The 13,082-nt window shown below is 41.1% G+C and overlaps 1 protein-coding gene across 1 annotated transcript; it reads right to left on the bottom strand.

Moving 5' to 3' along the window:
* Positions 1-2,236: 2,236 nt before the first annotated feature.
* LOC139410937 (vacuolar protein sorting-associated protein 33A-like) lies at positions 2,237-12,874 on the bottom strand. Its single transcript, XM_071156619.1, has 13 exons — positions 12,741-12,874; positions 12,419-12,484; positions 12,103-12,230; positions 11,775-11,961; positions 11,518-11,634; positions 11,224-11,398; positions 10,853-11,049; positions 5,970-6,096; positions 5,674-5,741; positions 4,608-4,745; positions 4,349-4,486; positions 3,877-4,045; positions 2,237-2,889 (listed from the first exon to the last, which is right to left on the bottom strand). Exons 1-13 carry the CDS (start codon positions 12,840-12,842, stop codon positions 2,696-2,698), a joined length of 1,806 nt encoding a protein of 601 aa, XP_071012720.1. The 5' UTR covers positions 12,843-12,874; the 3' UTR covers positions 2,237-2,695.
* Positions 12,875-13,082: the final 208 nt, after the last annotated feature.

The following is a 13,082-nucleotide window of genomic DNA, read 5'->3' as shown; positions in this document are numbered from 1 at the left end:
GCTATTTTGAACAACAATAGGCCTACACAAGTGCTTTTATAACAGTCACACTATAATAGAGAAACTCATCAAGTCCCCCTTTTTATTTTGCAACCATGAAGTATGTTGTCCAGCCTGCTAAGAGCAAAGCGCCTAACAACACTGTGTAACCGAAGAGAACAACTTTCAGAAGTTCTTTAAAGGTCCGAAGGAAGCAGACAAACATTGGCTCCATCTCGTACAGGTATTCAATCACCCAATGAGTGATGTAGTTTGCAGGATCTGTCTGCTCTGCAATCCCAGGCCCTGAAAAGATTTAAAGGATTTTAATTTGGTCCCCCATTGGGTATACAGTAGAACCTATATCAGCAACTCATATGCATGGCTAAAAACTGCAATAGTCAAACCATTACCTTATGCATAATATATTTGCAAATTGCTCCAAATGCTTTTGGTCTCACTCATCGCAAATTATCATACATTTACTTCAGACACATACGAGCTACAAGAAGTAGTCTGTATATCTTATTGGTAATTTCAACTACTGAAATATACCCCATGATATTTGAAGAATACAGTAATGGCTTATAGCTTGTCAAAAAAAAACAATAATTATTTGTAACGATACAAAATATTTTAGAGAACCAATAAGGAGAAGAGCTGCTGTTTGTAAACACTGGAGTGGATGGTTCCCCCACTCAGAAAGTAATTAAGCAACTTTATCGATTGATATGATCTTCAAATGTATTTATTTTTTAAATTCTCTCAGGGAATGTAATTCCTTTATAGATATCCTGTCTATCGTCCACATGCACATTTTACAGTGCACAAATAGCACAAATTCCCTGCACTTGTAGACGATACAACTTCGATTATATAGGCCTATGAAAGGTTGTAGGCCTACAAAAGTCAAAATAATGTAAGTCTAAGGGCTCTCTCTATTCAATCTGTATCACTGAAGCGTTGCATTGCGCAATATATATTTTAAGGTCATTTCCGACAGATGCAGCGTTTACCTTGAATGCAGCCTCCGCTGACGCTCGAACATTGACAAAATTTCAATCACGCTGTAACGCTGAACTTCCGCAATATGGATCGAATAGAGCTCTAAAACAAAATATAGCAATAGCCTAAACACATTTATTCAGAAGGAACTATTTAACGGATGGTGCACCAAAAACAGCAAAGCCCCACTTCTTTCTCAGCTAAAGTCATTTTTGTTGTTGCTTTGATAACCTATATCATCTGTATTATTATCAAATTGTTTACTAAACTATACAGTTTATGCTTTTTTCAAGTATCTGAAAGTTTATAACTGGACATGGATACAACTAATGAACTCATTCAACATATCGTTACAACGTTGTCAGTATTTATAAACGGCCTAAAAATGGTTAGGCTACTTACCCAATCGGAAGCCTATTGGTAGCCTATTTTGAACTTCTTGGAAATCGCATCTGTTGCAGATGCTCCCAGTGCACGGGTTTCGATGTGTTCAATTGTGTGTTATCATGCATTTGACAAACCGGAAAGAAAATGCCATACCACATATATCTTCATATGATATTTCACACTCAGTTCCTGACTCTTCGCTATAGGTTGAAGATAATATATATTATTTTCGATCTGGACTGTGAATTCACAAAAATCTCAGACTGCTGTCAGCCTGTCAATACCCGTCCCCCACCGACTACAATACCCCGCTGAGCATAGCGCAGTGCACGGACAAACCATTGATCTAGCTAAGAGATCAAACCCAACTCCCCCGCACTTATCCTCTACCCGGAACACGGAGCAAATGGCCTCCAAATTCAATCAGCGTCCTGCGCTGTCAAATCATGGACCTTTATGGGGTAAGATATCCAGACAGCAGAGGGCGATTATCGGCTGATCGGGAGGCCTGTTATTGGGCTAATTTAATTTTTCCTTGAGAGAGCTGGACTGCTGAAGGCTGACTGGGCTCAAAACCTTTCCGCTCCACTCCTCCCTGCCTGCATCATTCTGTCCCATCTTAATTTTCTTCTACAGCATAAACAACTCATAAAGTAACAATACATGTAGCCTAATTAATCGTTATCAAGGATTTTAGATCCTACATGTTGAAGGTGGAGCAAGGAGGGGCTCCATAGTGTAATGGAGGTGCAGCCAAAGTCTGCTGTACATCAGACATTTGGTCACATTGTAGAGTGGAAGAATAAATGTTTAAATGGTCAGTGTTTTAGAGACCTGAGGTTAACTCTGGTTATAAATGCAGTAATAAGCTGTCAATTACACATTTTATTTACAGGATTTTTTTACACAAATACTGGAAAGGAGAGAGAAAAGCCCTATACTGTACAACACAATATATAGGTTGAAATCACTAATAAACAATAATAATAATAATAATACAAACAACTACATTTCAGCCTCTGTATAAATACAGTATTATTATTTTACAAAGATCTTAGAACCTTTCATATGATCATGCCCCAAGTAAGAGGACATCTTCTTGGCTCAATACAGTGACCACAACAGGTGACAATGGAGAACTACATTTAGCAAGCTGTGAGAGTTGCAGAGGAAGCTTGAGGAGCTGACTTCTGCTGAGCTCAATCAGACACACTGGCAGAGAGCTGGAATATGGACATTAAAAACAAGCGGCAAGCTCTTTTGTTCCGAATATTTGTTGGGTCCAGCAGTGCATCTGTTCCCCCTGAGGGGGCAGACAGCAGACTCAGGAGGCCTGAGCCTCAGGGCGGTCCATTAGGGATTTGATCCAGCTCGTACCATTGATGAGCTTGGTGGTGGCAATGATGTATTCTGTGCCACCATCCTCCATCTGAGACAGGAAGCGCAGGGCAGCGATTTCCGCGTACGTCACCCCTCCCAGAAAGAACACCAGTGTGGTCCTGTTCTCCCCCTGCTGGCCTGTGGGTGGGGAAAGCACAGTCAAACAGGGTGGAGATCAAAGGGTGCACCATTCTCAGATAGTGTCTCAGGGGGAGTTGGGATATGGAAAAAAATACATTTCCATTTCACACATACGTATAATACACACTTGTACATGTATGAAACAGGACAAATATAAAGCACCCACCAAATTATCATTACTTAGCAGAATATGTTTGTTTTGACCCAGATCCTTGGGCTCACGAGTGGTGCAGAGGTCTAAGGCACTGCATCTACATTCCCTGGTTCTAATCCAGGCTGTATCACATCCGGCCGTGATTGGGCGGCGCACAACTGTCCCAGCGTCGTCCGGGTTTGGCCGGGGTAGGCCGTCATTGTAAATAAGAATTTGTTCTTAATTGACTTGCCTAGTTAAATAAAAGCCAACATAAAAAAAAGTCCCCACCAACACACTATTCTCTCAAATCGCAAACAAACTCCGCCCTCCTCTTGCTACAACAGGCTTGTTTTTTGTCAGTCTTCCATTATCACCTTTCTAGAACAAAGACATGGCAGACATGTAAGATCAAGTCAACTGTCCAATACCCAAACTCAGTTCTAATAACATTGCATGGTGTGATAGGCATCTCACCAAATTATTTATCTTCATGTCAATAAGATGTCCAAACTGACCCTGAAGTCAGTAACCCACAGTTATAATGCTTAAGATGAGAGGGATATTCCACACCCTGGTCACCAGTGCCTTTTCCCCTCCTCTGTCATAAACAAATACATGTACACAAACAATTACCCAGACAGACACACACTTAATGGTAAGGTCCAGTTTGGTTCACTGTGTACAATAAATCAACTGCTGCTCTAAGACATCTGACAGGACAGGGAAAAAGCCCGTTCTTATCTACAGCCAGCAGATCACCACACCGGTGATCATTCACCCTGCCTGTCAATAGATCAGCTTGTTGAGCAAGAGAGCAACTGGCTGCCTTGGTCTCCTGCAGTCCTTACGTTTCTTATGGAGACCAGCAGGCAGCTGTTGTCTCTCCTCAAAGTGTGGACCAGGGAGCATCTTCAGAACCTCCTCGATGCTGCGCCAGCCGGGCCTGGCCAACACCTGGGTCAGACGGATGCTAAGAGGAGCATAGCCACTGTACACATAGGAGATGTCGTTTGGGTTCTGGATGAAGATGACACACACAAGCTGGGTATCAGTACAGACAATACTACATACAAATCCCACTCTCACAGTCAGAGGAAAAACTACACGTGACTTTTGGGAACGTTGTTATACAAATACATTTTTTCTCTCAACTTTCTTAATGACAAAAACAACTCAACTCCATTATTGTGCAATTACTAAGCAATGACTATATTACTAACGTGTCACTAGAATAATTACAGTGTTGTTACACCGGAGTTAGTGTTAATCCCCATCCCCTCTCCCAGATTGCATTATGTCTCTCTCATGGGATTCATTCACCTGTTCATTGGCATCCTCCATCCAGAGTTTGAGTGTCTTCCTGATGGTGGGGTAGTTATTCCTGGTGCTTGTCTGGGGCTTCAGAAGACCCGTCTTCTCCAGGTTGTTGAGGGTAAGCATGTGTTCATATCCATAAGTCTGGAGAAAAACAGCACAGGTCAATCATGTTGCCACAGTAGCATTCATCACATCTTCAAAATAACCATCACTCGTTTAAAACCACTGACTTATTGTAATGTAATCAGAAGAAAAAATGCACCTGCAGAATCTCCCTCTTGTAGTAGTCCAACAACTTCTGCTTGAGGCCATTGTTGCAGACCGACTGCATACAGACCAGCCGCAGGATTTTGATTAGGGGATCCTTCTGGGCGATGCAGTCCTCTATGTATGTGTTAACCTGTGGAATGGGAAATAGGGGATGTTTTAGCAAGACTAGAAATTAGTGCGCACGCACGCACACTGACACACACACAGCCCAAAAATATATTTATTTAGTGAAGGCAGCTTTCAGGGTCGACCCTAGCTTTTTGGGGGCCCTAGGCAAGAATTGGTTTTGGGGCCCCCCCACCTTGCTGGTAAAACATTTAAGTGAGCCCCCTCTACGCCCATGGTTTTAAAGCACATTTTGTGAAATTGTACACATTTTGCCATGGGGCAGAGAGAAAATGTTGCCGTTTTAAAGCAAGTTTCCTATAATTCTACAAAGTTTGCTATGGGGTGGAGAGAAAATGTTGCAGTTTTTAAAACATGGCATAACTGAACATACCATAACTGACTTATGCCATGTTCATATGATATCGGAGTGAGAGTGACTAACAAAATCAGGGTCACTGGGCACATGCCCTGCATGCCTGGTCAGTAATCATTCGGCCACGAATACTACAAGGTGTAAATAGCCTCTCAAACAAACTCCGCCCTCATTCTGCTACAACAGGCTTGTTTATTGTCTTCCATTATCACCTTTCTAGAACAAAGACATGGCAGACATGTAAGATCAAGTCAACTGTCCAATACCCAAACTCAGTTCTAATAACATTGCATGGTGTGAAAGGCATCTCACCAAATTATTTATCTTCATGTCAATAAGATGTCCAAACTGACCCTGGAGTCAGTAACCCACACTGATAAGTCACATTGAGACGTTAGAAGAGAAGAACTGGTGATGCACTACTACATTTCAACATTCCACCTTGTGTATTCTACTATTCTAACTCTCCATTTTTTTTTTTTTTAAATGTATCTTTTGTTTGCGTCCCCCCAGCAGCAGCTTACAATATTACAGCTAACCACATGTCCATCAAGCACTGAAAACATTGTGTACCTACCTTGTCTGTATCGACTCCAGTCATAAACTCCTGCTCCACTGTCAGGTTATCAAAGAAGGCCTCAGACGCTGTATCAGAGAGAGAGAATATCCATTTACCTCCGTTACAGAGTATCAACAGCCGTCTTACTCTAAACTGTATGCCACACATACATGACATACTGATATACTCTACCACATTCAATTCTATCAAGATCGGATTATACTGTAGGTATATCTTGTATCAGGAAGAAAGACAGATAGAATGGAGGGGTGTTAGTTGGACATGAAAGGAGGAGTAAAGGTTGTTTTTCTCACTGGTGATGTCCTTGATGAGCTCAGCTATGGAGGTGTGATTGGCCAGTGAGCTCCGTGCTGCCTGCATGTGGGGCAGCTGGGACACAAACTGCTTTATCTCGCCCACTGTTTTGGCACTGTGCCGCTCCTGCAAAACAAATTCAATTAAATAACATTAAAACACTGGGGGAAAAGTTGACAGGTCAGTCGTAGACAGTTTAAAAATCACACATTACCATGAGTCAGATACTGGATGCTGGAGGTTTGAAACAAGGAAAATGTATGATAGATTTTTAACAAGGACTGTGTAGCGTAACATACGGATGATGTGAAATGTGAGAACCGTTTGAGATGACTACAATCACGTAGGAAATTACAACAACAAAAATATCTACCTCTCACCTACACAATAAACAGACATTAAGCTCAAAGCAAAGATGTTGGGATGATTTCAGATGAAACATATCGTATAGACTGCTGCCATGTAGGCATAACAGTAGTAAGAAAAGGGCTTGTTGGCTGGAGAACAGCTGATACTCTCACTGATACAATCATCCAACTAGAGAACATAAACTTGGATTAGGAACAGGTTTGGGCAGGACAGAAATGTAAGAATACATCAACACCCATCGGTGTGGGACGTCAGCCTAATTATCACATGCAAAGCATCCAGTGACAGTTATGATGCCAAAAAGGTATCTTGCTGACAGAAATGTAGGCCTGTAGGGAGATGACCTAAACACAGTAGAAAACTGCTTTTTTTGTTGCTCTTATCTGACATTCTTGTGTCATAAAAATGTTGTTTTACGGTCTTAGTCGATAATACTGTCAGCTGGCTTTACTTTTTACCACTGGAAATCCACCTTCTGAAAAGTCTACCTGGCACATCGAAGGTGATTAATAAGAACACAAATTGATTTGATTAGAGAAAATCGGTAGCCAATGTAATTACATTTACATTAGAGTAGTTTTAGCAGACGCACTTATCCAAAGCGACTTAAATTAGCTTTAGAAAAGACTTGTCATTTTCAGCCTGTACCTGATGAGCTCAACAGTACTGAATGGGCTTGGGCTGGACCAGAATTTATCCGAATTGAGTCGGGTCCGAATCATGTAACAAACAAAAAAAGACCTTGCGTATCTGTTCGACTACTAGTGCACCTTGGACTCCACTACTACGTTCTCTAAATCTCTCTTCTTCTCAGCAGCGAGCAGGCACAGGCACCAACAATGTGTATGCTGTGTGATGACATGATGAATGATTAATTGATTGAGATATACTGAAGTAAGTTACGTTAAGACAGCTAAAAAATGACATGCTCTCACAGCTCGATAGTGGATATCTTATACCAGGCTACTATAGCCTAATAGGACTAATAATAATAATACTTAGTAGGCTATTACAATGATATTCATAATAATTGTAATACTAATAATAACAATAAGAAGACGATCAAGAAGAGGAACAACAAGGAGGGTAGGAGCAGGTGCCAAACAGGTCAGTTGAATTAATTTTGTTACCGTTTGGAACAGTGTAAACAACACTAAAAACACATTTTAAGAAATCCCAGAGTCTGTTCTAACAAAAACTAGTTTTAAAGCCTTTATTATGTATTGCAAAAATTCTAAAAACCGATGCATTTGTGAGATGCGATTGCTTTAGTCGACATGTTGTGGAGCTCACGGAATCAGTTTTTACTCAAAGACAGGAAACAGCAGCAGGATCTGTCTAATTTCTGAAGCTATATGGATGTTTTATAAAGCCTGTCATATTTAACAGTTGTTGATCATAAAGGTGAATTTTCCTGAATCCTCGCTTTTCTTAAATTTTTTTGTGACCAACATTTTTTATCAGTTTGGTTATTTTTATTTTTCAGAGGGGGGTTACAGGTACAAAAACAATCAAATAAATGCCTACAAAGATAACCCATTCCCGCCACACCCGGAAACCATGCTTCCCACTCCACCTAATAACACTAATGTTATAACTTCCAATAGTAACTGTATCCACTTCTTAAAATGGGTGAGAGTGAGGTGGTTGCCATCTTAAAGGAAACTATTTTGTTCACAGCAATGCTGCCTGCCAGCAGTAATCTTCTATGATTGATTGAGAGATTCAAAAATATATCATAGACGGATGCAGATGGCTGCCCTCCAAATCCCAAGGCATTATTGTGAAATATTGGAGTGCGAGAAGGCCATTTTGATTCCCAGTTACAGTTAAAGTCGGAAGTTTACATACACCTTAGCCAAATACATTTAAACTCAGTTTTTCACAATTCCTGACATTTAATCCTAGTAAAAATGTATTGTCTTAGGTCAGTTAGGATCACCACTTCATTTTAAGAATGTGAAATGTCAGAATAATAGTAGAGAGAATGATTTATGTAAGCTTTTGTTTCTTTCATCACATTCCCAGTGGTCAGAAGTTTACATACACTCAATTAGTATTTGGTAGCATTGCCTTTAAATTGTTTAACTTGGGTCAAACGTTTTGGGTAGCTTTCCACAAGCTTGCTTTTTCAGTTCTGCCCACAAATTTTCTATAGGATTGAGGTCAGGGCTTTGTGATGGCCACTCCCAATACCTTGACTTTGTTATCCATAAGCCATTTTGACACAACTTTGGAAGTATGCTTGGGGTCAATGTCCATTTGGAAGACCCATTTGCGACCAAGCTTTAACTTCCTGACTGTTGCATCAATATATCCAAATAGTTTTTGCGCCTCATGAAGCCATCTATTTTGTGAAGTGCACCAGTCCCTCCTGCAGCAAAGCACCCCCACAACATGATGTTGCCACCACCGTGCTTCACAGTTGGGATTGTGTTCTTTGGCTTGTAAGCCTCCCCCTTTTTCCTCCAAATATAACAATGGTCATTATGGCCAAACAGTTCTATTTTTGTTTCATCAGACCAGAGGACATTTCTTCAAAAAGTACGATCTTTGTCCCAACGTGCATTTGCAAACTGTAGTCTGGCTTTTTTATGGTGGTTTTGGAGCAGTGAGTTCTTCCTTGCTGAGCAGCCTTTCAGGTTATGGTGATCTAGGACTCATTTTACTGTGGATATAGATACTTTTGTACCGGTTTCCTCCAGCATTTTCACAAGGTCCTTTGCTTTTATTCTGGGATTGATTTACACTTTTCGCACCAAAGTACGTTCATCTCTAGGAGACAGAACGCGTCTCATTCCTGAGCTGTATGATGGCTGCGTGGTCCCATGGTGTTTGTACTTGCGTACTATTGTTTGTACAGATGAACGTGGTACCTTCAGGCGTTTGGAAATTGCTCCCAAGGATGAACCAGACTTGTGGAGGTCTACAATTTTTTTTCTGAGTTCTTGGCTGATTTCTTTTGATTTTCCCATGATGTCATTTTCCAAGCTGTTTAAAGGCACAGTCAACTTAGTGTATGTAAACTTCTGACCCACTGGAATTGTGATACAGTCAACAATAAGTGAAATAATCTGTCTGTAAACAATTGTTAGAAAAATTACTTGTGTTATGCACAAAGTAGATGTCCTAACAGACTTTCCAAATCTATAGTTTGTTAACAAGAAATTTGTGGAGTGGTTGAAAAATAAATTTTAATGACTGCAACCTAAGTGTATGTAAACATCTGACTTCAACTGTACATTGTTTTATCAATTTTGCACCAAATAAAAATTGTGTGAGCAATAATAGGACCAAAGCGTAGTTTACATTGTTTAAGGTATATATATATATGTATATCAGAGAAGACCACCTCTTCCAGACACCATATTTCTCTATATATTCAGCCCGGGGGCAGAAGAATCTTGTCTAAACCAATTTAGGACGGGGCAAAAAGCTAGTGGCTGGAAATACAATTTGAAGTTTGGTATGGAATCTTCCTACGTCTTTCCCTCTTGTAAATGTGCTAATTTTATCCGTGATCGTTTACCTTGCCATATACATTTTATAACCACACTATGAATTTTATCCCAATAGCCAAAAGAGGGAGCGCCATGGGAAGCATTGAACTACAGAAATTCAGCCATGGCAGTATAGTCATTTTGACAATAGATATTCTACCGGTTAAAGCAACTGGACTATTATTCCATCTACTGAGGTCGGATTTAATTGATTTGAGCGCTCTGTTAAAGTTTCTACCAATGGTTTCATTTAAAGAAGGAGATATTCCCAAATATTTAAAATGGGAAACGATTGGATTCTATAAGTAGAGATGGAGTCCTCCATCGGGGTCTTGAGAGGCAGTAGGGCTGATTTGGTTAGATTTATTTTACAACTTGAGATGGAGCTGAATTTATCTATGACCTTCAATGCATTTCGATGCGATTGAGATACATTGTCTAGATATCGTAAAATATCTTCTGTGTATAATGAGATGAAGTGATCAGTAGATTTTAGAGATTGACGAATTGCCTGGGCCAGAGGTTCCATGGATAATAAGAATAGCAGTGGTGGAATTCAATCGCCTTGTCTGCTGCTTCTAGTGATTCTGAACGGAGCAGATTAGATATTGCCTGTTATAACTATGGCTGAGGGATTGGCATATAGTATTTTAATCATATTAATGAAATTGGAGCCAATTCCCATATGTTCCAAGAAAGAAACCCCTAGCCTTTCTAAGACAAGGACTCATCTCTTCACTCCGCTGCCGCTCGCCTCCGCCGCATTGTTCTCAACATCAGTTTAAATCAACATATTTTCAAAAACCGATGGCTTTTTTCCAGGTTCATAACATGTCTGTGATGTTGGACGGGGCCTGGGCTCGGGCTTCAGCTCACCGAGCTTGGCTCAAATTGTTAAGTTGATGACAACTCTAGCTTATGTGGTCTGGCATTAGGACTTATCTGAGTGGTTTTCAACAGTCGGCCTGCCCTGTCTGTGTGTGTCTGTGAGTGTGTGTTGGGATGAGGCCAACCTCAAATGCAGCGGAGATGATCTTGGCCTTCTTGCTCAGTGCAGCCCCTACGCCATTGAAGTTTTTGTCCCGTATCTCAGCATATAGCTCCTCTGCTGAGTTGAGCTGCATCTTCTTGGGCTCTGTGGGCAGGTCTTTACCCGCCTCACCCTGCTTCTTTTGGGCAGAAAACTTCTCAGGAGGCAACTTCACATAACCTGTTTGCAGACGCATGCACACAGAATAGACAAACATGCAGACAAAGGTCACAAAACCACATACACAAATCGACAGAAACCTCTCAAGATGTCTGTATTTGAATCTATATGTCATTGAATATGTCTGTATTTAGCTTATTGATTTTTCATGCATTAACAGAGGCCCATCCTCACCGTTGGTAATTCCATAGACTTCGTCAATGAGGCCCTCGTATGTGAGCTGTGTGGCCAAAGGGGTGAGCAGGTCTACATTGCGGTCCAGCAGCAGCAGTGAGTCAAACACAGGTAGGATCTGAGTCTGGCTGCCAGCAAACTCCCTTTTCATCCTAAGCATCATGTTAGCTACATGCTTCACAGGAAAAAGACACTAGTTTAATTTCCAACACAATGCAAATCCAAGAGTTGACTGTTTGTTTTAAAACAAAATGTGGACATTTAAACTCCAAATGAAGCCTTTCCAATACTCACCCGTGCACACTCCCCTTTCCCAAATATCTGGGGGATGGTCCCATACAGAGCCTGGAGAGTCATAAGGCCCTTGGCAGTGTGGTACAGACTTGTCTGGTCACTTTCCAGATAGCACTCCTAAAGGAGCCAGGCGGGGCACATGAATGGGTAATTACACCGTACAATACAAAATATAGCTTTGTACCTGAGCCTTACTGGGCATATGCATACACTGGGACGTGTGTAGTGTCTATGTGCATGTCCCTGTCCTAACTTACCCTGAATGCCCCCTCAGACTCCATGGAGAGCAGGTCTCCATCATAGGGGATGAGGTCTAGGATGTACTCGTCTATGTTGATAAACGAGCCCAGGACCCCCTGCTCTTTCAGCCGCTGCTCACAGAGCATGCTCCGCCGTGGCACAAACAACATGTGGAAATCACGTGGGGAATGCATCTTATCCTCACTGCAGAAACACACATTGAACACAAGAGATACGCTATATGAGGGTAATTAAACCACATTCACATCCACCCATATGCAATACTGGCTGCAGCATTACTCCAAAATCAATATCAAAAGTGTTTAGTGCCAGTGAGATACTGACCTGATTACATTTTCAGCTATAATATCCATCAGCTCAAGCCTGGGACGGACAAAGAAGATTATATTTTTCACGTCAGCAGCAGGGAGACGCCCCCCTTTGAGGGTGAACATCTTCTCCACCTCATGTTCCTGGAGGATATAAAGAAGACACAGATCTGTCAACAACCAGTTTGGCATTTTGCTCTTGCTGTAATGTGAGCCTTCTAAAGCCTATGCAAACACAAGCATTCATTGTTGCTTTTCTGTCAGACCCCCTTATAAAAGTGTTACTGTAGGTCTACAGTACACACAGAAGTACACATTTTAGTCAGTCTTACCTTCAACAATGAATATTGTGCTATCAATCCAAAGGGTCCAGTCAGGTATTCATCCCACACAATAGCCTATGGACAGTCAACAACAATTTTTGACACATAAACACTATTTGAGGTCCAAAGTTGACACTTGAATCCACTGCATCTAACTGCTAGCTAGCTAGCTAACGTTACTAACTATGTGGATTACTATGTACCACAACAACCCCATCATTGTTTATGTGGATGATAGTTTAGCATGCTAGCTAGTGTTGAACAGAAACATTCAGATTAAAACAAGGTAAATGAGTTTGTAATCTCTAAACTTTTAATCCAGACGTTTTACCTTGCTTCCTCCACATTTGTCCAAAAACTCACGGAGCTCCTTCCGCGCTGCTTCCCTCAAAATGTTTAAATTTACTCTTCCATATGATAAGTGCGCAGACATTTTTGCACGGACTGTGTAGGGAGTGTCAGGTGACTTCTAGTGGTAAAGTGTGTGTGTGCACCATGTGACCTACAAGAGGTCGTCTCTGAGCTGTAATAAATATTCTGTCCAATAGATGGCCTTATATATACACAATGAATCCTCAGTTATACCGCAACTGTAAAATCAGATGCGGTGAAAGGCATTTAGAGACGGGCAAACCATTTAACATGCACAAATCAATTTAAGACCAAAAATCGA

This window comes from Oncorhynchus clarkii, chromosome 6, assembly GCF_045791955.1.
Source record: "Oncorhynchus clarkii lewisi isolate Uvic-CL-2024 chromosome 6, UVic_Ocla_1.0, whole genome shotgun sequence".
NCBI lineage: Eukaryota > Metazoa > Chordata > Actinopteri > Salmoniformes > Salmonidae > Oncorhynchus > Oncorhynchus clarkii.
The sequence above is the reverse complement of the archived record's forward strand: the minus strand, read 5'-3'. Positions and strand labels throughout refer to the sequence as shown.

Bases quoted from the DNA above. Each gene is read 5' to 3' on its own strand.
- LOC139410937 (XM_071156619.1), bottom strand. From the start codon at position 12,842: ATGTCTGCGCACTTATCATATGGAAGAGTAAATTTAAACATTTTGAGG. The intron at 6,097-10,852 runs GTTGGCCTCATC...TTTGTTTTGCAG, and splicing joins TCATCTCCGCTGCATTTGAG to GAGCGGCACAGTGCCAAAAC. The intron at 2,890-3,876 runs GTAAGGACTGCA...CCCCACCCACAG, and splicing joins TGCTGGTCTCCATAAGAAAC to GCCAGCAGGGGGAGAACAGG.